Source organism: Dermochelys coriacea, chromosome 6, assembly GCF_009764565.3.
Source record: "Dermochelys coriacea isolate rDerCor1 chromosome 6, rDerCor1.pri.v4, whole genome shotgun sequence".
Lineage (NCBI taxonomy): Eukaryota > Metazoa > Chordata > Testudines > Dermochelyidae > Dermochelys > Dermochelys coriacea.
The window spans coordinates 18,554,615-18,579,394 of record NC_050073.1 but is presented as its reverse complement, the minus strand read 5'-3'; the positions used below and the strand labels follow the sequence as shown (position 1 = coordinate 18,579,394).

The window sequence follows — 24,780 nt, the reverse complement described above, 5'->3', positions numbered from 1 at the left end:
ATGGAACATGTTTGTGGGATCTAATGAGGTGACTCGGTGTCCTTAGGAAGATAGTGTTATTGGCAGAGGAGCTCCATAATGGAACAGAAAGCTGGGTTTGAGTCAATGGCAGATACAAATCATGCTTTCCTGTTTCTGTGGAAGTTTGGCAAGGCTGTGTTCTGTCACCATTGTTATTCAATATCTCCATTGATTGGTTGATGGATAAGCTTGAGCATGTAGCTCTTGGTGGTGTAGAGCTTTGAGATCTTGAATACACTGACGACGTTGACTTGTTGGCTCAGTTTGGTGAATCCCTGCAGCTGATGGCTGATCTGGTTGTGGATGAAGTAGCGCCCATTGGTGTGGCTACTAGTCCAGATAAAACTAAGTCCTAGACTTTTTGCCATCAGGCAGTCTCCAGCTCTGGATTACTTTCAGTTCAGTATTCACCTGTCTGGATGGGACACCAAGCAGGTGGCAACTGTCAAATATTTGGGCGGCATTCTACACTTGTATAACAGTACCATTGTGATCTTCTGAATTATGAGTATAGATAAGTTTGACTTTATAACTTTCATCACTGATTCAGAAATAGCTTAATGTTTATTAATACGTAGCACCGAGGTGTGCACAACTATAGACAGCTAAAATCTGCTCTGTGCTGAAGTGCTTATTCCACTAAGCATGAAGGATGAAGGATACGGAATGAGTTGGGAAAGATGAGACCTAAATAAAATAGGGTGATGAGGTTTCTTTTTCCATTCTTGTAGTTGGTACCGTTCCACATTTTTACAAATCTCGTTTTTAAACTTTATTTTATTAGTCGCAGAAGTGAGGGTCATTTGAGGTGAGTCGCAAAATGGATAAGTTATGATTTTGGTAATTGCTTCTGAGTGACTGTCCTTGGCAAATGTTTAATAACCTTTTAAAGGAATGGTAATAACACAGGGCCAAATACCGAGTTATAAACACTCCCATCATCCTCATTAGGTTCCTTCCTCTATATAAAAAGTTAAAGTGTAGCCCTGTTGCTGACCAGACTTGTGCTTGATAACCTTATTCTAATAGCTACTGTTACTGTGGATTTCTGAACAAAGGCACTAAGTTGAATCTGTGTTTCTCTTGCATGCTGCTCAGACCAGTGACTGCCCTTGTTTGCTGCTGTTTTTCGGGCTGCCAACTCATTGCAGCATGGGAATGACTGCAAACACTGGAGGTTCAATGCATTTTGTATGGATTCTTTAGAGGAGCTCAGAAACAAATCTATTATTGGAGATAAATGGCTTTCAAAGACTATGCCTTGCTTTTTAAAATTAATGTAACTATCATCAGGCTGCACTTCCAAATACTGAAGCTGATATAAATGTTGACACAGCTTTGAATTCCTATTAGATAAGTTCTCAATGCCTTTTATTAAGACAGTGAGCAAATCTGTAGGTCAGTTGACCTGGTACAGACCAATATCTGAAATTTATGCTTTCTCAAGCCTAACTTTTGCAGGGCTCCTGATTCTGAACCAACTGCTGTAGGGGAAATAGATACCTTTTGGTATGATACTGGACAGTTATGCAAAAAAAAAAAAAAAAGGGATTCATTAATCTTTGTAAGGAGGAGTAAATCCTACATTTGGCATGTTAGTGTTTTCAAATCAGATCCATATGCTTTGAGATACAAGCTTACCCTGTGTAAAGCTTTGCTTTTGGAGTATGGCTTGCCTGGGCAGTGAGCCCTGGCATCAAGGGTGTTGGAATAGTTTTGGAAATTTGAGAAACTAATGGAAGAGGAGCAGATGTTCATTCTGCGTAATCTTTCTTAATTAACTTATCAAAAGGGATGGAGGCAAAGGAGTTGAAGAGAGCTGGACCCTTAAAATGGGTTAAGGCAATACAGTAAGGAGGAGAGAAAGAAACTTTCCAAACCGGTAGTCATGCCCTTGATTTGTGATCATATGTGAATCTTTTTAAGCTGGTTGACCAGCCCTGGTACAAATTTCAAATTATCCACAAAATACTGGTAGTGGCAGTCCAAGATGCCCTGCCTACATGCCTCAAACCTGACCCGGGTTACTCTCCTGTCATGGGAAGAGGATGACAGCTCCAGGCCCATTCAGTCCTCGATGTCTGCTGACTAACATTTACATACTTTTTATTCAGGACATGATATTGTTGGCAAACGCCTTACTACTTGACTTCTTTTTCTGGTTTAGACCAGATGGGCCACAGGTAATGATTTTGGCTTTTGGAAAAGTGTGTTGACATTGCACAGTAGTAGCAGATCATGTGCTCGTTTCTGTTTGGAGAGCAAGTACTGCAAAAGCAACAGCTGGGATGGAGTGGGGATATGTATCAAGGAAAAATGCCAGCCCTCACTGATCTGCATAAATTTCATTTGGTACGTAAGTACTATGTTGTTTCCAGATCAAAATGCAGTAAGTCTTTACTTGTCAGTTAGTCAGCTATTAAAATTCCCCAGTGATCTGAAGCACTCTTGCCTTGTGAACTGTCCTCTGACAACACTCTTATTTTATGAATCTTCAGCTCTTGCATTTTGACATTCCCAACTAGCTTGTTAGTTTTCTAAATTGGCACACTCTTCTATTCCAAGAAGTCAGTCAGGAGGTTCTTGCCTTCAAAAAATTAAAAATACTTGAATAGTTTAAAAAGCCTAGAATGCTAATCCACAGCAAGTGGAGAAAATTGGGCATACATAGTAGGATGTGTGTTAGTTGTGACAGCAAGTGTGTTGATATTGCAAATCTAGGCATCCTTAGTGAACAACTGGTAAATAGAACTTTGGGTCTCTGAAGAAATCTGAATGTTAGTCTCCTGTTCTGGAGTAACTGCAGCTGTGGCTAAAGCAGCTGAAGGTATTGAAGCTACAGGGTAGACACTTTAACTTTTCTGCTTCTGAATTTAAACCACCATTTATTTTGAACTATGGCTCAGCCTGTATGATGTCTGTTGGCGTGGACCTCAAAGAAATCACTCCCTTTACTTGTATGGCTTTCCCTTTATCTGTATATCAAGCTGTTGTTGTCTTAGAATAGAGATAATACCTTCCTTGGAGGATTTACAATCCATTTATAATTTGTTCAGCATATTGGGATCCCAATTCCAATTTGTGGCTTCCATAATATGTTTGCTACTAACTATAGGACAAATCAACCAATGCCTCCAGGCCAAGTACTTTTTCCATGCCTTTAGTATTGTAAGCTGTGTGAGCAATTTCCATACATGTATATGTACATAATTTAAAGTACACACTTTAAGATGTTGTCTTTTTAAGGAGCATTTTCCTGGTCAGTACCTCACTCTTTTGCTGTTACTCAAAAGTTGATTGATTTTTGGAATGTTGTTTTTACAGTTTAAAATTTAAAAGGCCTTAAAACTGCATAAGTAGCTTGAATTTTTTTTTCCAGTGTAAGGTGATCAGTTTTAGGTTGCTCCAAACATAATGCAGGGGGAACAATGTATGGAGGCTAGCAAGGGCATGAGTTAAGCTTGTCCATTCCTGAGCAAGCTCATAGAGAAGCTACTCAAAGGACAATTTCAGGCTCATCTAATGGAAGCTAGTATTCTAGACCCTGCACCCTCTGGATTCACATCAGGACATAGAACTGAAACTGCTTTAGTGGCACTAGTGCGTGATTTCCTGCTGTTGATGGGTAGAGGGCAGACCTCCATTTTCATCCTCCTGGAACTAGAGGCATTCAACATCATTGACCATGAGATACTGCTCTCTCACCTGAGAGAGGTGTTGAGGTCCTGGGTAATATGCTAAAATAGTATGACTTCTTCCTGGAGGGGATGCGCTCTAAGAGTACTGATGATCGGGAAGATACACGTCCACAGCTAGACCCTTGTGGAGTACCACAAGGATCAGTTCTCTCTTCTGTCTTATTCAGCATCTACATGTAACCACTGGGTGAAATTGTAAGACAACATGGACTGAAGTGCCAGCAATAAATAGATGACACAGCTCTACTTACCACATATTTATCAAGATATTTCAGTGCTTGGATGAGATCAGCTCATGGATAAGGAATGACTGGTTGAAGATTTACCTGAGGAAGACGGTGATGGACAGGGAAAAGCATTTGACGCTTGCCAAACTTATGAAAAGTGCCCCTGGAATTTTGCTCTGTTCCACCTTTTGCTGTTCTCTTTCATGGTAGCAATCATCTTGTCCAGCAGGGCCTTAGATGTAAAGGCTCTGACAGCTAGTCCACCTTATACTCTATCAGAAAAACAAGGCTTTTTTGCACTTCATTCAAAACTTCTGACTATCATCTGAAGTCAATTTCTCGGCCTGTTTTCTTATCAAATCCCATAACTATCTTGGGGAGGTCATGCTATGTATACAAATATAGGAGCTGTTGGCTACTATTTAGAAAGAACAAAGCCTTTCTGAAAATGTTAGGTTCTGTAACTGTGTGCTTGGACACACAATGCCTACTGAATGATTCTCTGGAGACAATAGTCCAAAACAGTTGTGTGTGGTAAGTAATTCCCTCTTTTGCCCATTTTGATCCTGATTTTTGGAAGCTTGGGGTTGGAAATACAGTTAATGTAAATATTACTACAGACCTGACACCAGCCTAAGTCAGTTGGTTACGCACACTATGCAAACAGTAAATTCCTAATTTATACAGAGAGATTTAGTTATTTGTATTATTATATTGCATAGAAGCCTTAACCATGGACCAGGACCCCATTGTGCTAGGTGCTGTATAAACACAGAACAAAAAGATGGCCCCAGTGATAGATATGTGAAACATTAAAAGCATCTCAGTATAAATAACTAGTTTACACCCATGCTGCAGACTGTGCAAAGCTCAGTTTTCAGGTAGTGACTGTTTTGCATTTTAAACTGTTTTAGAGAAAAGGAAGAGTTTATAATACAAAGGGTGCTTGGTATAGATATCTATCTCAGTGCAAGATTTAAACATTCCTTATTTTTGGTATTACTGTTTTAATATACATGGTTAGTTGCAGTGCGGGTTTTTATCGTTGAGTAAATTGCTAAATTAACATTTCAGGTATTTATATATGCATGTCAAAATCTTTTTTCCATATTATGGGAATTTCCTCAAGAATAATAAGAAAGAAAGAGGAAAAAAAAGGGGGGGACGTGCGTGTTCCTAGACCCAGACAGTTTAGCACTTGTTTCTTTTATTTATTGGCAATTTGCTCTGAAACTATATCAGTTTTGCCTTTATGTTTTCAGATATCAATTTCCTGATATCATGGATCTTTCCCTCCTTTAGGCACTTTTGTGACTTACTTGTACATATTCTCCTGTGGCCCTGGGTCTGACTCAATCTTCAGTTAATACTGTCAGCTTGTGCAAACTACCCAGTTAGTGAGATGATATATTGAGCTATACTATCCAACCGAATAATTGCCATGGGTTTTTCAAGCAATTCTGTGAAGATCTTTCACTGCAGGTGCTGCCCAAGGAGGGGGAGGGGCTGTATTAATTTAGATGGAATAGATGGGCCAAAGGTGTTAATGTAACCCCGTAATGTTTGTCCAACATTAAACAGTGTTAAAGAAGGCTTGGGATTTGGTATACCAAGAGCTCAGTCTGCTTAGTATCATGGCAAAGACACCATTAAAAATCCTTTTAACCTTTTATTGAAGATAAAGAAAAGAAGAAAAGACAGTTCAATCATTTGAAATGTAAAGTCTAGGGCTTTCATTTTAACTACATCCCTTATTCCCTTTCCCCATTAGATGGAGAGAGTTTTATAAGGGAAAAACCCCTTGTGTGATCACCTCTTGGATGGCAGAAGAGGAAAAGAGAAGAAATGAGTTGGGATGGGCTGGAGCAGTTGTTGTTAAAGTCCATTTAATCCCAGGTGGTGGTTGGGAGTCAGCTGTAGCCGGTAGGGATGGCGAAGTCATCTGGGACCTCTATTTGATCTGGCCTGGTCTGGTCTGGACGTCTCTCAGGATCAAGATGATGAAGACCCAGGGTCCCAGAAGATAGTGGGGGTTGGCAGGTATGATGGTGAAGCTTGCTCCAATAGTCAATTTTTCTCCCCAAACTCTTTTTAAGGACCCATAAAGGAAATGGAATAGTCCATCTCCTCATTATTTTGTCCACCAATTAGGCCTTTTTTCTGACTCACCAATTCCGGTTCACTGATTTCTAGTTTCACACTTTTCTTATTTACCTGGCATGAACTTAACATAGTTCTTGAGTTATATCAGTAGGCCTTTTTGTTTGGACTCATTCAGTCTTTTCATCTCTTTCATACCTTTTCTTCAACATTTATTATAAATTATGTGATGTCTTATGACGTTATAATTTGTTCAAGTACTTTTTTTTTTTTTTTTTTAACCATTGAGCCCACTCTTAGGGTAAATTTGTAGTCCCAGTTATCACAATGATGTGGCAGGTTCTTTTCCTTGCTGGCAACCCCTGTTGACAGCTAATCCGGTTCTGCAGTGGTCTTCCCCTTCTCTGGCTCCGCCATCTGGCCAGGTCACGCATTGATGTCTATCCCTTTCAGGGTATATAAACAGTCCAGCAATGGGTAGCCCTTTAGTTAAATGGCTTGGCAATCAGGCAATTTGACAAAAACAAGGTTTTGTATTTGTGGGTGGGGGGAATTCATGCATGTTCACATGTGTGTAAAAAAATAAAAATGGCACTAGCAGAAGTGGGGTCGTGACAGAAGCTTAGGAAGAGGTCTTGCAGGTATCAAACCCAGGGGCTTGGGAAAGGGAGGACAACAGTGTTCCAGAATTGCTAGTGTAATAGTGAGGAGAGTGTTCTGGGGTGGTTAGAGAGCTGGAGGGGACTGCAATAGAGGGAGCTATAGCTGAGCTGTGGTGACTGAGCTGGCCTTCAGGAATTGTCTCTGTGTGCAAATTGGCTTACTGCTGTTTAAGATGAGCAGTACTTGTGTATGCAGAGGTGTAAATAAGTGTAAGTAATATACACTACTCTAGACTCAGAATCACTGATTTCTCCAGCAACAAAATGACTTGCTGCAAATCTCCAAAACAACTTCTCAAAAGAGCAACAATTTGCTTTTTGCAATGCTCAGTGCCTGTAGAGCTGTAATGGCTGGAGGTAGGCAGTTTTAATATGGCATGGCAAAATAGTCCTCACTGAAACCTTTTGAGTATTCCAGTGAAAATGTAGCTTTGACTTGTATGCAGTGAGATTTCCAACTCCAGAATCAATCTCTGAATTCTTGTATGGCTTTCAGCACTTACCAAAGATATGAGCAAAGGGAGGCTGTGGATCACAAAATGCACGACAACTTATTTGAATATTAAGCATGCATATTTTCTGAGGCAGGGCTCTATTGGAGCCTTGACATGTTACGTGCATGCTGAGGGAGAGACTTCATCTGGCCTGTGCACATGTATGCAGGAAGGTATAGCACAAGCATTTCCCCTTCCACCCTCACGTGTAGGAATGAACAACAGTCTCAGTTCTTGTGCCCATCTGAGTCCAAAAACTGCATGGCCCAAAAGGGAGGGTGCCTGTAGCCTTGGCCTTGCACCCCTTAGCACTGGCAAGGAGAGCAGGAGATGCTGCTGCGCTTCTTTAAAGTCCCCATCAACCTACATATAATTCAGAACTCGCTATGTATTGTTTGCTTTTATCTCTCTGGAAGTCTTCCCTTTATGCACCCTGACTCAGCATGTCTATATGCTTTCCTGACAGCAAGAACTATGTCAGTAATTATCATTCATGGTTCTTTACTGCAGTGTCCTATCAAGGCCATGGCATTGACCTGGCTGCTACATCCAATGCTATCACAAGCACAGATTACTTATATTTCAAAATGTTGCTTTACTAGGCGACAAGTGCTTCAGGGAGCTGTTATCCCTGCCCTTGACTTGGTGAGCCAGAATTTGACACTTCTGCTTATTGTTGCAGCTACATTTACCCAATGACTGCTGCCACCAGGATTCTTTCTAGGAAATAAAATATCTGAGCCACGGTATATCTTATTTGTGTATTTGGCTAGCATTAGCCATGTCTGCATTCATGTGATCCAAAAGGTAGAAATTCCAATGAAAGAAGCCAGTCTCTACTTCTTAACAATAAAGGAGAACAGACTGAAAGTAAGAATATAAGAATATATATAATATATATAATCTTGAAACCACTGACCATGAGCAAATTGAATTCTGTGCATTGAGATCACAAAATTCAATAGTACAATGGTGTTAAATTTCAGGGAATCTAATTTTGAGGAAATATGAAATCCAGTAAGGAAGATCTGATGTGGGGAGAAGCTTTGCAAATTACTGCTGTGGGGAGAAATTGGGGAGTTATACAAGATATGACAATTAAGCCATTACTGAGTAGATTACTTCTGAAATAGAAGCATAGTGAATAAGGAGCCAACAATCTCCTTCATGAAGGAGTGTTCAAAGAGCAGAGGATAGAGAAAAAGCCCTGTACTGTAAATGGAAAAGAGATGAGATAGCCAAACAAGAACATAGTTTAAACTTGGAGAGAAAAGCCGAATGAGTTATAGGAAGCTTTGTATTTACCTTGCCTCATTTGCGGAGTAAGTATAATGAGACAATAAATGGCAGAGAAAGTAGGTCCATTTAAAAGTAAATAAAAGTGGATTGAATGGCTGATATGCTCAAATATTTTTTACTATTTGTCAACAAGAAATATGTTATCAGTGGTCAAGAAGTGAGAACCTTGTAAAAAATACTTAGCAATAAAGCCCAGATGCGGTTTTTTGGAATATCTGAACATAAACTATTTTAAAAGTCCAGATGATATGCATCCTAGGATACTGAAGAAATTGCTGTAGCAAATGTACTGTATCACTGTCAATTACTTCTGTAGTGACACAAAAAACAGGAGAAGGACCACAAGATGGGAGAAAAACAAATATAAAGGGGAACTTGGAACAAGTAATCCTGGCAATAGCCATTTCGTAAGTCTAGCCTCCTTTTCCTAGTAAAGGAACAAATTCCAAATTTTGCGGAGGATGATAGAACCATGAGCAAGAAGCATCATGAGATTAAAGAATAACTCTAAACAAACTTGATTGTGATAGAAATTTAAAAAGTGGTGAGTGGTAGATGCGTTGTAATATGATTTTAAAAGAACTATTGACAGAACCTCAAAACTTGGTATTCAGTTCATACAGGTTTTGATATAAATGCTGACCTGTGAATAAAAAAGTGCCATAAACAAAGTTATGATAAATGGCAGAATAACAAGTTGGTAGAAGTAGGAATTGGAGTAATGCAAGAGATGTTGAAGACAGCTGTTAAACATCAGATATGTCTTCAGTAGAACATGTTAATTTGAAGTTGACAGTAAATGAAGAGTATTTGATAACACCACTGAGGGCTGAAAATAAGCTATTAATGGGAAAGAGAAACATGGAAATCAGTAATGCTAAAGACTTTACTGAATTTCAGAATCATATTTAGCTTTAGAAGCAACATGGACAGCAGAATAGCAAAAATGGGCCATGCAGTTTTGGACTGCATATGCAGATATATTATAGATTCATAGATACTAAGGTCAGAAGGGACCATTCTGATCATCTAGTCCGACCTCCTGCACAGCGCAGGCCACAGAATATCACCCACCCACTCCTACAAAAAACCTCACCTATGTCTGAGCTATTGAAGTCCTTAAATCATGGTTTAAAGACTTCAAGGAGCAGAGAAGCCTCCCTCAAGTGACCCGTGCCCCATGCTACAAAGGAAGGCGAAAAACCTCCAGGGCCTCTCCAATCTGCCCTGGAGGAAAATTCCTTCCTGATGCCAAATATGGCAATCAGCTAAACCCTGAGCATATGGGCAAGATTCACCAGCCAGATACTACAGAAAATTCTTCCTTGGGTAACTCAGATCCCATCCATCTAATATCCCATCTCAGGGGATTAGTCCTATTTACCCTGCATATTTAAAGATCAATTACTTACCAAAATCCCATTATCCCATCATACCATCTCCTCCATAAACTTATCGAGTAGAATCTTAAAGCCAGATAGATCTTTTGCCCCCACTGCTTCCCTTGGAAGGCTATTCCAAAACTTCACTCCTCTGATGATTAGAAACCTTCGTCTAATTTCAAGTCTAAACTTCCTGGTGGCCAGTTTATACCCATTTGTTCTTGTGTCCACATTGGTGCTGAGCTGAAATAATTCCTGAAATTATAAGAAATAGGTGATTTCTTTCTGTAGGGTTGTGATATGATCACCCATGGAATGCTATGCTTAGTTCTGGATTCATCAGAAAAATACTGACAAATTTGAGGGAGTTTCTAGAAACAGGTAGTGTGGCCTGGGGGATTGAAGGGAAATAACTATAACCTGAATCTATAGCTTGTCTGAGCAATGACCAAGTGGGGATGTAAACCTATATATTTAAATGTGTGAACCATAGCAAGTTAAAGGAACTACTTAGCCTAATAAAAAGTGATATAGTTAGGAGTGGGATGTAATGAATAAGCAAATAAAGGTAGGCTAAATATCAAAGGAAAATTTTCTGCAATGAACTTCCAGTCAGCCAATGCCTTTGACACGGTGTGTGCATTCAAATTAAATCTAGATAGGATGGCTGTTTCCAAAACTGGATGCCTGGAATTTTTTGGTGTTGAATAGGGTTTTAGAGATAATTGCATTGAACAGTTGATTACTTAAAGAATCAAGGGGGACTGCCTGAATGTGTCTGAGTAGAATATTAAGGAAACTGAGCCTCATTTGTTTGTGGGAGAGGGGAGAAAAACCCAGATGCAAAAAGAAAAGGAGTACTTGTGGCACCTTAGAGACTAACAAATTTATTTGAGCATAAGCTTTCGTGAGCTACAGCTCACTGAGCTGTAGCTCACGAAAGCTTATGCTCAAATAAATTTGTTAGTCTCTAAGGAGCCACAAGTGCTCCTTTTCTTTTTGCGAATACAGACTAACACGGCTGCTACTCTGAAACCAGATGCAAATGTATGTCATGCCTGCTTTTTAGAATGGAGTGAAAGGATTTGACATGGCCTGACATGTAAAAGGAACACTTCCCCCTCCTCTTTTGTAGATACTTTCTCTTGATACTGAATTATGTCATTTATAGAGGATATTGCATAATTACCATATGTTTGCACACGTGAAGAACTGATTTCTGTTTTTATCTTCCTTATGGAAGATCACATTTCTCTCACATTCAGTGCTTCATTTCACACTTTTTTTAAAAAAGAAAGCATATTTGTTTAGGCCCCAAGTTGCACAGTCACCTTTTTAACTGTGTTGAGGTAAGCACAGAGGGCAAAGTTAATTCCACACAAAGAACTTCTTGAGATATTGTTCTGTTAAATATTCTGATTTTTCCTAATGTGTGCTTGCACAGCTGGCTTCTCCTCCTTAATAGTTGCACTTCTGTGAACAGATCAAATCACCTTCAGTCAACTGAAAATTTAATGACGAGCTGCCTCCAGTATGCGCATTACATATTTCTGATAAAAGGTGATGGGGGTCACTGCAACTGCATTGACTCTAATACATGCTTAATATTCAAAGCCTAGATGAAAGACAGGCTTTTGGCTAAAACACAGGATTGCAAGTCCCTTGATTCTCATGGCCTTGCTATGTATAATCAGGCAAGTCTCTTGGCCCTCTGTATATCAATTTCCTCAGCTGTGTACTAGGGGAAATTTCTGCCTTGGAGTGGAATTTAGGATTAACTTAAACTTTGAAGTGATTTGAGATCCTAAGCTGAAAGGCATGTTAGCAGCACAGAGCTTGTGTAGCCTAACCAGAAGGCTGAGGGGAGAGATGATTGCTCTCTATAAATCATTAGAGGGATAAATACCAGGGAAGGAGAGGAGTTTTTTAAGGTAAGCGCCGATGTGGACACAAGAACAAATGGGTATAAACTGGCCATTAACAAGTTTAGCCTTCAAATTAGGTAAAGGTTTCTAAGCATCAGACAAATGAAGTTCTGGAACAGCCTTCTCTGGGGAGCTGTGGGGGCAACAAACCTAACTGCCTTCAAGACAGAGCTTGATAAGTTTATGCAGAGGATGGTATGATGGCTACATGCCATTGTAGGCAATCTTGATTTGCGACTGCTAGCAGCAAATATCTCCAATGGCTGGTGATGAGACACTAGATGTGCAGGGTTCTGAGTTACTACAGAAAATTCTTTTCTGGTGTGTGGCTGTTGGGTCTTGCCCACATGCTCAGGTCTAACCAACTGTCATATTGGGGTTGGGAAGGAATTTCCTCCTGGGTCACATTGGCAGAGACCCTGGGAGTTTTTCACCTTCCTCTGCAGCACAGGGTATGGGTCACTTGCTGGTTTAAACTAGTCTAAATGGTGGATTCTCTTTAACTTATAGTCTTTAAATCATGATTTGAGGACTTCAGTAACTCATCCAGAGGTTAGGGGTCTATTACAGGAGTGGATGGGTGAAATTCTGTAGTCTGTGATGTGCAGGTCGTCAGACTAGATGATCATAATGGTCCCTTCTGGCCTTAAAGTCTGAGAGTCTGAGTTTCTATCCTCAAGTATCAGTTCTTTTACTGAGAACATTTCTGAAAGGCCCTGCATTGGGCAAAATGACTCCCCCCAACCCCCCAGCCTGAGGGGTTTCGCAAATTGTTTGTGCAGAATTGATTGACTGCTGTTGAATTGAAAGTGATAGATGTTTACACCCTCTGTCGATGGAGCATGTTTCTGTAGGCCTTTGTTCCTGGCCAATCGTCCTTTCTTATGTAACGCCGCCTCACACAGGGGTGTTGGCAGTGGGGATCGAACCTGGGGTCTCTGGAGCTAAATGCGTGAGCTGCTACTGCATGAGCTAAAAGACAAGCTCATCAATTTTTAGCTGCCTAGCCACCGCTAGAGGGGAACAGAGCGCCACTCCCAGCATGTGGAGGGTCACACTTATTTGTAGCAGTTCAGTTACAAGCCTCTGTGTGTGAGACGATGACAATGTTTTGTATGCCTTTTCCCCATTCCTTGGCAGTTCATTTGAAAAGGGGGGTGGGGCAAGTTGCATCACTGAGTTTCATTAAAGTATTACCCTGCTTAATCTACCAAGCAATACAACATACCATAAGAATCTAATGCTTCCTATAATTACTCCTTATGCTTCTCCCCCAGAAATAATCAGAATCAATTTACAGAAAATGCATTTTGCTGGGGTTCAGGAAGGAAAATTGTTTTGCCCACAGGCATTCAGGTTACCATGACATTGTAACAAAGACACTCTGTTTGATTTATTCTTGTAGAAAGTTTGTGATTTAAATTTGCAATAAAATGGCAGGCAGATCATGGTTGAGAAAACCGAGGCTCACACATGGGTACCAGAAGAGGAGATCAGGTTTTTAATTTGTGCTTGCTGCCTTGGGGAGAAGAAGAGAAGGACTCCTTAATGTGGCAACTAAATTATTGGCTCTTGCAACACGAGGCTGCCATAGCATATATCAAAACACAACAGTTGCCAACATATTTATCTATACTGAAAGTAAATAATCTGATTCTAATATGTGCTTTGTCAGATCAAAAGTGACCTGACTTGCAAATATCATTCATACTCAATCCACATATGTCAACGTGCACACATGGAAAATGACTGTTCCACACCACTTCTTAATTTCTGCTTCATTAACTTTTTCCCAGAGTGATGGAGCAAGGAGTTCGTTTTATTTGCAGCATTTCTAGATAAAGGATAGTAGTAACATTTTTAGCCCTAATAAGTGTGTTCCTATAAAGCTATTGGTCAGGAAAAATTGTGAACTCTGAAATATATTCCCTTTAATTCCTTTAATGGGAATTATGTTCACTACATTTTGTCCGTGGGTGACACACACAATAGCAGTACACATACTTGCAGGTACATAACTTTGCTCTTTTCTGTTAAGTAAAATGGAATTTGTAGCAACCCACGCACATGGTTCTTTGTAGAATTCCTCCATGTTTAGCTCTGCTTTAGGAGGGAGTGAGCTGTTTCTTCTTTTCTCTCTCCCTCTCTCTCTCTTCCCCATCTCTCCCAGATCTCTATGGCTGGAGACACAGGTGTTCCTTCCAATGTCTTCTCCCGTACCTGTCCCCTCTTTGGGGTATGTTTTTATCAAGGCTGTCTTATATTTCCTGGGGAGAGTGGTAGGAAGAGGCATAATGCTGCTTTAACTTGCCCTGATGTTATGACCATTGCTCTTTGAAGGAATTTCAAAGAGTACCTAGTGAGTATGTCCCAATTTAGCTAAAAAGAAAACAGAAGAAATTCAGGGGCTACTAAATGTCCAGAACTAACCAAATACATGAAGTTGAGTTGGAGACTTGACACTTGGTTGTCAAGTAAGGGTCATTCCAAAAATAACAAAAAACCCTGAGAGATTTTTGTTGCTTTTGGAAGAGAAATTTGTTAAATTCATCCCTTTACTTAAGCCTGCAGTAGAGAAACTCATGCATTGGTCCTTGCTCTGCTCAAGTCAAGAACATTCAAGGCAGGCATTTATAGAATAGTATTGTGCCATTTTTTTTCCCTCTACCAACTCAATTTAATCTGACTTCCAGGTTTCACTAATCTTCCAGGAAACAAATCTCTCCTCTGTTCATTTTTTCCCTTTGTCACATTCTCCAGATTTTAGATTCCCATCCTCCTTCATATAGGATCATGGGTCATTGCTTAAAGTCAGTTGTTGGAGGAAAATGGCTAAATTTTAATAAGGGAATTCATTCATCCCCTTATATAGGCTTGTACAAAAATACTAGATCTCACAGGAAAAACAGTCTTTTGGATCTCTAAGCTATACATCTTGCTAAATGATGTCAAACTGCTTGACCTCGGTAAATTAAATCTCAGAATTCAGTAATTGCAACACCTTCTCAGAGTTAAAGTAATCCTTATTTCTTTTAGTGCAGCACTTATATCCAACCTCAAAGCAAGTGTACATACCCCCATCTATTGCTGAAAGCACCCCGTGTTATTGTCATTCCATTATTTGGGACTTTGTGGTTTTATTAGCAGTGGTTAAAAAGAAACAAAATGGGCTTACCATGTTGAAAAAATAGTTACCTTAGCACAGCGAAGACTTCTTTTGCCCCTTCCTATATATGAATATGAGGGGAGGGCATTTTCTCAAGAAGTTATCTTTTCATGTTTTTGTAGGAACAGCTCAATTCATTTATTTATAAATCTGTTTGTTTTATTTTTCAAAACAGCTTAGCATTTTAAATGAAAAAAGCAACTTTAAAAACAATTAATTGCTTGGCTTGTCAAAGACTATTAGTGTATTGGTTCAGTCCAATATTACATGAAGAAATTTGATTAGAACATAGTTTTTATATTAATTATATTTATGTTACAAATGTCTTTAAAAATATATTATGAATGTTCAGTTCTTTAACACTTTCCCATAGGCAGTGCAGTAGTACTCAATATCTTGTCTTTAAGATTCATTTTAAGACTCGAGGTGTCTTACTGCAATCCCAAAATGAAAGTTTTGTGCTATGTGATAAATGTGAATTAAATTTAATTCTTCCAATCTAGGAGAGAAAGCGACCCAAAGTATGTTATACTTTCTTTTTTGTTTGTTTGTTGAAAGGACCAACCAGCTGGGAATGTTCACAAAGAAAGAATTTGATCAATTGGCCCCAGTAATGGACAGCTTCAGTCTCATGACATACGACTATTCTACACCACAGCGGTAAGGATACGTTGCTGGGCACAGATAACCAGAAATTAATTGTCAGTTATGTAGCTGTGAAAACTACAGCCTTGGGTGATCACAGGAAGAGTGGATAGTTTGTTTCAACTACACCAGATAGGGCTTTTAGGTTAGCAGTTAGGATTATGGATGAAGGCTGAGACTTTCAAAGATATCTAAGATTAGGATACTTTATTCTCATTAACTTTAATGGAAATTGGATGTCCAGATCTCTTAAAGGGTTTCGAACCTCAGCTCAAGAGTTTGTTTGCTAGTAATTGGACATTAGTTTCTTCTATGTAAGATGATCTTTGCTTTGCTTTCAGACCCTAGTTGGTGCAGTTTCAAAACCCATGATGGGATGAATGTACAAGTGTACTTTCATTCTGTGGAAAAATGGTACTGTGCCCAACTGATGTTTGTACTTGCCTAATTTGGTTTTAGAGTAGACTCTAGCATTTAGGAAATTTGTTTTTAAACGTTATACTAAAGACTTTCATTCCCACTGGCCATGGTTGACTTCAAACTCAACTTCCTGATAAAAATAAGCTTCTGAAGCTCCTGATAAATTAACAGTACATAGCTGAAATTTGGTTTCCCAAGGTCAGTATTGAGGTGAATTAGTAAAATCTCCCTGCCATTAGGAATATCATACCATTCACTTGTACTAATCTGCAGCACTCCTAAGGGACTTTTGTCATATCTAGTACTTTAGCATTTTGATAACCTCTAGGCAGGTTTGTGTTTGGTGCTTGTTTTTCCACCCAAATGTTTAAAAGAAGCTTGTCTTTATTTCTGGAAAAGCATTTATATATTCCCTCACTCCCAAAACTTCCCACATCCTGCTTCTACTACTCCTCTTTCTCAGTTTCTACCACTCATTCTCAACAATCCACTCCTAAAGCCCTATAAAGGCTTTTTTTCCCCAAGAAAGGGGAAAAAATTCATAGGAAGGAGTTGTAGACCAAGCTGGATGAGCAAGCATCTTAGAGAGGTGATTATGAAGAAGCAGAAAGCATACAGGGAGTGGAAGATGGGAGGGATCAGCAAGGAAAGCTACCTAATTGAGGTCAGAAGATGTAGGGATAAAGTCAGAGAGGCTAAAAGTCGAGTAGAGTTGGACCTTGCAAAGGGAATTAAAACCAATAGTAAAAGGTTCTATAGCCATATAAATAAGAAGAAAACTAAGAAGGAAGAAGTGGGGCCGCTTAACACTGAGGATGGAGCGGAGGTTAAAGATAATCTAGGCATGGCCCAATATCTAAACAAATACTTTGCCTCAGTCTTTAATAAGGCTAAAGAGGATCTTGGGGATAATGGTAGCATGACAAATGGGAAGGAGGATATAGAGGTAGATATTACCATATCTGAGGTAGAAGCGAAACTGAAACAGCTTAATGGGACTAAATCGGGGTGCCCAGATAATCTTCATCCAAGAATATTAAAGGAATTGGCACCTGAAATTGCAAGCCCATTAGCAAGAATTTTTAATGAATCTGTAAACTCAGGAATAGTACCAAATGATTGGAGAATTGCTAATATAGTTCCTATTTTTAAGAAAGGAAAAAAAAGTGATCCAGGTAACTACAGGCCAGTTAGTTTGACATCTGTAGTATGCAAGGTCCTGGAAAAAATTTTGAAGGAGAAATTAGTTAAGGACATTGAAGTCAATGGTAAATGGGACAAAATACAACATGGTTTTACAAAAGGTAGATCGTGCCAAACCAACCTGATCTCCTTTTTTGAAAAAGTAACAGATTTTTTAGATAAAGGAAATGCAGTGGATCTAATTTACCTAGATTTCAGTAAGGCATTTGATACCGTGCCACATGGGGAATTATTAGTTAAATTGGAGAAGATGGGGATCAATATGAACATCAGAAGGTGGATAAGGAATTGGTTAAAGGGGAGACTGCAACGGGTCCTACTGAAAGGCGAACTGTCAGGTTGGAGGGAGGTTACCAGTGGAGTTCCTCAGGGATCGGTTTTGGGACCAATCTTATTTAATCTTTTTGTTACTGACCTTGGCACAAAAAGTGGGAGTGTGCTAATAAAGTTTGCAGATGATACAAAGCTGGGAGGTGTTGCCAATTCGGAGAAGGATCGGGATATTATACAGGAGGATCTGGATGACCTTGTAAACTGGAGTAATAGTAATAGGATGAAATTTAATAGTGAGAAGTGTAAGGTTATGCATTTAGGGATTAATAACAAGAATTTTAGTTATAAGTTGGGGACGCATCAATTAGAAGTAACGGAAGAGGAGAAGGACCTTGGAGTATTGGTTGATCATAGGATGACTATGAGCTGCCAATGTGATATGGCTGTGAAAAAAGCTAATGCGGTTTTGGGATGCATCAGGAGAGGCATTTCCAGTAGGGATAAGGAGGTTTTAGTACCGTTATACAAGGCACTGGTGAGACCTCACCTAGAATACTGTGTGCAGTTCTGGTCTCCCATGTTTAAAAAGGATGAATTCAAAGTGGAGCAGGTACAGAGAAGGGCTACTAGGATGATCCGATGAATGGAAAACTTGTCTTATGAAAGGAGACTTAAGGAGCTTGGCTTGTTTAGCCTAACTAAAAGAAGGTTGAGGGGAGATATGATTGCTCTCTATAAATATATCAGAGGGATAAATATAGGAGAGGGAGAGGAATTATTTAAGCTCAGCACCAATGTGGACACAAGAACAAATGGGTATAAACTGGCCACCAGGAAGTTTAGACTTGAAATCAGACGAAGGTTTTTAACCATCAGAGGAATGAAGTTTTGGAATAACCTTCCAAGGGAAGCAGTGGGGGCAAAAGATCTATCTGGTTTTAAGATTCTACTCGATAAGTTTATGGAGGAGATGGTATGATGGGATAATGGGATTTTGGTAAGTAATTGATCTTTAAATATTCAGGGTAAATAGGCCAAATCCCCTGAGATGGGATATTAGATGGATGGGATCTGATTTACTATAGAAAATTCTTTCCTGGGTATCTGGCTGGTGAATCTTGCCCATGTGCTCAGGGTTTGGCTGATTGCCATGTTTGGGGTCGGGAGGGAGTTTTCCTCCAGGGCAGATTGGAGAGGCCCTGGAGGTTTTTTTGCCTTCCTCTGTAGCATGGGGCATGGTTGACTGGAGGGAGGCTTCTCTGCTCCTTGAAGTTTTGAACCATGATTTGAGGACTTCAATAGCTCAGACATGGGTGAGGTTTTTCATAGGAGTGGTGGGTGACATTCTGTGGCCTGCGCTGTGCAGGAGGTCGGACTAGATGATCAGAGTGGTCCCTTCTGACCTTAGTATCTATGAATCTATGAATCTATAATAATAATAATAAAAAAAAATAGCTGGGAATGAGAACTGAGATTTGAACATATTTCTTTTACATTCTGTTTGCTGAAACATGTTCCAGTCCCAGCCACATATGCAGCTGGTTTCTTATGGCTACACAATCAGATGAAAAATAGTGACAAAACGGGAAGCTTGTGAAAGAGACCCCGACAGTTCTTGCTTAGGATCTTCAACTGCCATTTACCCGTAGCTGTCAATGGAACACAATACTGCTAAGACTGTATTCTTAAAATGTATAAGGTTGCATCACTAACGTCTATGTATACTAACTGTATAGACACTTTCAAGATAGAGAATCTAGCAAGTGATAAATTATTAGTTGAATAAACAAAGCCTTAAAAACAACTTCATTAAAGAATTGCACAAGTGTATTAGATTTGTTTGATCTTGAGCTTGGTATCAAAATCAAACAGCTATAGGATATCATTTTAATCTGAGGTGGAATTTTGGTGGAACAGCAACTTTGGTTTTAAACGGTGTTATGGAGACATTATGAGTCAATTCTTTAACTGATGCATACAATTACTTAAATCTGCTGTTGCTGCAATGCAGCTGCTCTTTCTTCACAAGGAGTCACTTCTTTTAGAGTCTGTAATAATACCCGTCATGTCCATTATTAAAAGAAATGTGATTTTATAATAGTACCTTAGCTTGAGACAGGATTTTTCGACTGGTTTTAACCTTGTATTCTGAATTTCCTTGGATAGATCTTATCTAGGCTTGGGAGGATTAGTTTTTTTTTAAAATGGGTAAATGTAAGTAAGCATCAATTTTATTGTACATGCACAAACCAATGAAAAATACTTCCATTGGTGGTCAAAATTTACAGCTAGACAAAGTAAGAAAAATGCTCCTTGAGAACTTATTAGAGTTTGATTTAAGGCTGTGTACTTTGTATATTTCAACATACGATGTTGCAAATTAGTGTTTTACTGGTTATAAAGCTTTAAATTTTTGAATTTCTACATCAACTGTCATTAAATAATTGTCTGACTCCCTATAATTTTCTGCAACTGTTAAATTTAGATTGATGAAAATAGAAAAAAATGCTTAAAAATAAACATTGATATCTGTTGAAATTATTAAAAAAAGATCAAATTCTGCCACGCCCAGTCTTAACATATGAACTAAGGACACTGCACCCATTTTGACACTACACCATTACCTTTAAAGATGAACAACTCATAATTTTTAGCAAAGTATTTTCTGAACAGTATGCTTACTATTTTGATTTTATTCTTAATTGTACAGATATCCAAAACACTTTGAGGTAGATAGTCATCAGAGGGTGAAAGCCATTGATAGTCACAAGACTGGAATATGTTGTTCCTTATGTTAGGCTACTGAGTCTTGGTGCACATGATGATAGCCAGTCTGTGTGATCCAATTGTTCATTTTACAAACATGGCTTTTCTTTATGATGTCATTGCCCATTCAGATAATTCTGCATTCATTACCACAAGGTAGGAATGTTAAGCAACAGTGGATTAAATCCTGTTTACCAATTGTTGACTCCTTGTCTGAGTAAAATGAACAGGATTAGGTCCAGTGTGTTAAATGTTGCAATGTAACAGCAAAGGTCAGAATGGTATACTAAACAACAAAGCACTGAGGATTTTCAATTCTCTTGTGGGCATTATCCTAGGCCCAGTGAAGTGTAAAAACGCTAGGTGGAAGCCTTCTCTTCTGACTTATGTGAGATGTTTCTTTGCCTTTTTGTGCTAGGAAGGGATCATAATGTCATCTGAAAAGCAGGTTGTGTGCTTTGTGCAACAAGCTAGAGTTCAGACTACAAGCGGCTGCCCATTTAGCCTTTGTAATTTTTTCATGTGCCGAAGTTCGCTCATCAAGTTATAATTAGTTCAAGAATACAAAGCTGCTGTTTATCTGAAAATAAATACTTACTCGTTCTGACATCCTATTTATTCCATTGCTGACCCAACAGGCCTGGCCCAAACTCCCCTCTTCCCTGGGTACGGGCCTGTGTTCAGGTGCTTGATCCTGAATCCAAATGGAGGAGTAAAATTCTGCTGGGGCTGAATTTCTATGGCATGGACTATTCAGCACTGGGTGCCTCTGGAGAGCCTATCCTTGGTAACAGGTAAAATGTCTACAGATGGTGAGCTTTTATTTAAAGTTGATGTCTTTCACAGTTTTAATAATTAGTGTTTAGAAATACTGACTTGCAATCATAATGGCAGTGGCAAAAATGATCAAGGCTTTAAATTAAATTGTAGCTTCAAGAAATTCTCTCATCAGCCATAGAAAATAGAATAGGGACTTTGTATGCAAAGGGACTGGCTTGTGTTTTTGGAAGCCAGAAATTCTATTAAAATGTTCAGAAGTATTGTTTTCCCTTTTGCTTTTCTCAGCTTCTGAAATTATCTGTTAAACTAATTTCAGTATTTGTTTTACAGCCAGAATATGCTGCCACAATACAGTTGCTTTTCTAAATGGTGTCTCAAAGAAAAAGATACAAGAAGTTGCCTTGAGAATAAGCTGATAAAGAGAAATAAAGGCAACTTTACCAAACATAACCTGGAACTCCAATTTGGTTTTTAGAAGAAAATGGCTGTTCCAATTTTGGGCGATACCGACACATAATTAGCCATTTGTCCTCTTTCCAAAATACAGTATAGATATAGCTGGCTGAGCCAGAGAAGGAACAAAATACCAGTGATTTTTGGCAGGTAAATAAACTTTGTTCAGCAGTTTTGTGTGCAAGTATAAGAACCTGAAGCACAAAGTACAATTCTCATTTTCAACTGTAGGCCAGATGTGTTAGTTAACCAATGCACCCAGGATAATTATTATTGCTTGTCCATTAAGCAGTAAAATACAACTTAGTTGGGCAAATATTTCTAAGCTGAGGGTCTGATTTTCTGTCTTGGCCTTCATTTGTTGCCCACATGAATTGCTTCCACAGTTTCCTTATCTGCCCTTTATTCATGCCTTTTCCTGGCATTATGTTATAGTGCAAAATTGTAGATGCAGTTCATTGCAGGTGATGAATCATTCCTGAATGTAGCTGAATAATGGGTGCCTGAATGACATTGACTAAGGGATGGGGAAGAAGAAACAGTTACCTAGAACAGAAGCTTGTGTATTAAAGGATTCTTGCTGTGGGCAGCAAAATGACATGAGCTCTGTGTAGATCGAAAGCTTGTCTCTCTCCCCACCAGAAGCTGGCCCAATAAAAGATATTACCTTGCCCACCTCGTCTACAGTAAATCTATCATATTGCTATAGTAAAATGTGCAGTACTGGTTTTGCAGAAACAATACTACGGTGTTGAAGCACTTCTGTATTTTCTAGTTGATTTACTCTAGTAGATAATATAATTAATATAGTTTCCATCACAATACTTTACATATAGAAACCTATGAATATAGGTATACTATCTTCTGGCTTTTATGATACTGCATTGTCTGTAGTGAAGTTTCCAATAATAACTATACTGTATTTCTATATAGTATCTACTTTTATAGTGTATTCTATAGTATATTATGGGACCCAATCATGCTGTCTTTGACTTAGTGGCAAATAAACCAACCCCCTTCTAGTTAAGTGATATAGAAAATTACTATATCTGTTTCCAATAGAGAATATATTTAGAGATGTAAGGAAGTTTGCAGTGAATACTATATAGTTAAAATGGTTATTACGCAGGGGAATGGTCCTTCTGCCATTGAAGTTAGTGGCAGTGCATAGTACTGTCATATTTCAGTTAGCAAAAGTAATGGAAACAGTCTAGATAATTTTTTTTAACTTAGTAGGCTTTCAGTTTTAAACAATTGCTTCTGTTCATGTATGCAGCTTTGTAATTGGTGCTTCTGCTTTATTTAATAAAAAACAGATTCACAGTTTAAGCTAATTTTTTGCAGAGTTGTATTTTGAGGATGCATAGTTAAATTCCGGAATCTCAGTTATACACACTTAGAAGTTGAATCTGGATCTATTATTGAAAAGTACACTGACTGATGATCTTCTACAATGAAATTAACTTTATTTTAAGTGGTAAAAAACTGTTTGTAAAGGAAGCTCCAGCATCCAGCACTTGTGTGTCTTTGAAAATCATTAATCACACATCCAGTGGGAGTGCTGTATCTGTTGACTTGGAGGTGTTTTGAATCTGCAGGCCAATATGAGAAATTGGTACACAGCATCTGTTACATATACATGAACCTTCACTGCTTGCAGCACTTCAGAGGAGAGATCCTCTACTGGTGGTTTACAGATACAGAAGGGGTAAGGAATATGCCCTTGACTATGGAACTTGTTCATCATGGTTTTCTGCTAGAGCCAAAGATTTACCTTTATTTAGGTCACTTTTCTAGGGCCATTTACTTATACAGGCTTTTGCCTGAGGCCTACTGAGATAGGTCCGATTCTTTTTCTTTTAAGGGAATAGATGGAGAGTTGGAGTGTGTCTTAAGATTTTCACTGACAATAAGTCAGTGTATAAATTGTCTTTTAAATATTGTAGATACTTGTAAGAATTTTATTATACTTAATCTTTAAGATCTGATTACTGGAGCACCATTTTGAGGGAAGAAAATGTACTAAGAATAGGATTAATGAACTATTATGTTACAGGTTTCAGAGTAGCAGCAGTGTTAGTCTGTATTCGCAAAAAGAAAAGGAGTACTTGTGGCACCTTAGAGACTAACAAATTTATTTGAGCATAAGCTTTTGTGAGCTATAGCTCACTTCATCGGATGCATTCGATGAAGTGAGCTGTAGCTCACAAAAGCTTATGCTCAAATAAATTTGTTAGTCTCTAAGGTGCCACAAGTACTCCTATTATGTTACAGTGAATCAGAGGATACATAAACTTCAGTTTACAAGAAAAGATGTTCTGGGATGCTGCTTGTGGGGTGTGCAAGGTGAGGCATGAGTCAACCTAATTGAGACTAAATCAATTTTGGCCTTTATTTATAAATTTTCAAACAGAATCTCTGTCATCTATAGTTTCTGATCATCTATTTGAGAGGTGATAAATAGATAAGACAGAACAACGAGGGGCTCAAGCTACCAACTTTTGGGATACTGGGAAGCTCTCCTTGTTGTCTCAGTCTGTGTTCAGGTATTCTCCAACCTGAGCCTGTGTTCACTTGGTTTCTTATACCTTTCCATAGTACATATTCATTAGCTTTCTTCCAATCAGCATTAAGTATTGTGACTTGCATAACCCATACAATATGCATGTGCAAACTTCAGTTTACATAACTTTTGCTGTCTACACTATTTTCATGTCATCATATTCCTGCTTTTTCCCCCGTAAAGGGATTTTTTAGTGTTGTTTTGTGTATTTTATTATGCTGATTAACTTCCTCTTAACTATGTCTTCCAACACAATACATGACATGAACAAAACATCACCTTTATCCTGTCAGTTATGAGCATTATTTAAGTACGCCTACATAAGAGAGAAATTGTCAAGACAACACTAATGTCAACCAAAGGCTTAGCCAAAGCCTTGGAATAGGTGCTATCCTGACCTATCCAAACTCATTAACTACATAATCATAAACTATTAACATTAAACTAACAGAATGTAAACCTTATTTTTTTACCATTTGGCAATTCTTCATCTCTGAATATCATAATTCAATACCAAGGTGTCGTCATAAATTATTCATTGCCCTTTATTTTTTATTTGAGTTGGGGAGTTGTGAAGAACACTATGACCTTAATGTCACCTTGTTCTAATCTTTTCTGAACACAGATTTTCAGGGACTTTTTCCTCAAATCCAGCATCTTGGTTGTAAATCATTAAAAAAGCTTGTTAGTAAATTTGCTTGTA

General features: G+C 38.6%; 1 protein-coding gene across 9 annotated transcripts in view; it reads left to right on the top strand.

Annotated features, from left to right (window-relative positions):
* The window catches only part of CHID1 (chitinase domain containing 1), a 353,433-nt gene that overhangs the window by 103,156 nt on the left and 225,497 nt on the right, over positions 1 to 24,780 (top strand). For 7 of the 9 annotated variants that reach the window (XM_043517843.1, XM_043517842.1, XM_038407227.2 and 4 more), the window contains exons 9-10: positions 15,533 to 15,634; positions 20,920 to 21,075. In XM_043517843.1, the coding sequence (XP_043373778.1) occupies positions 15,533 to 15,634; positions 20,920 to 21,075 (258 nt within the window). Of the gene's footprint in view, positions 1 to 15,532; positions 15,635 to 20,919; positions 21,076 to 21,391; positions 21,552 to 23,112; positions 23,138 to 24,780 lie in introns of those variants that run through there. The other 2 variants (XM_043517847.1, XM_043517841.1) reach the window with 2 other exon arrangements.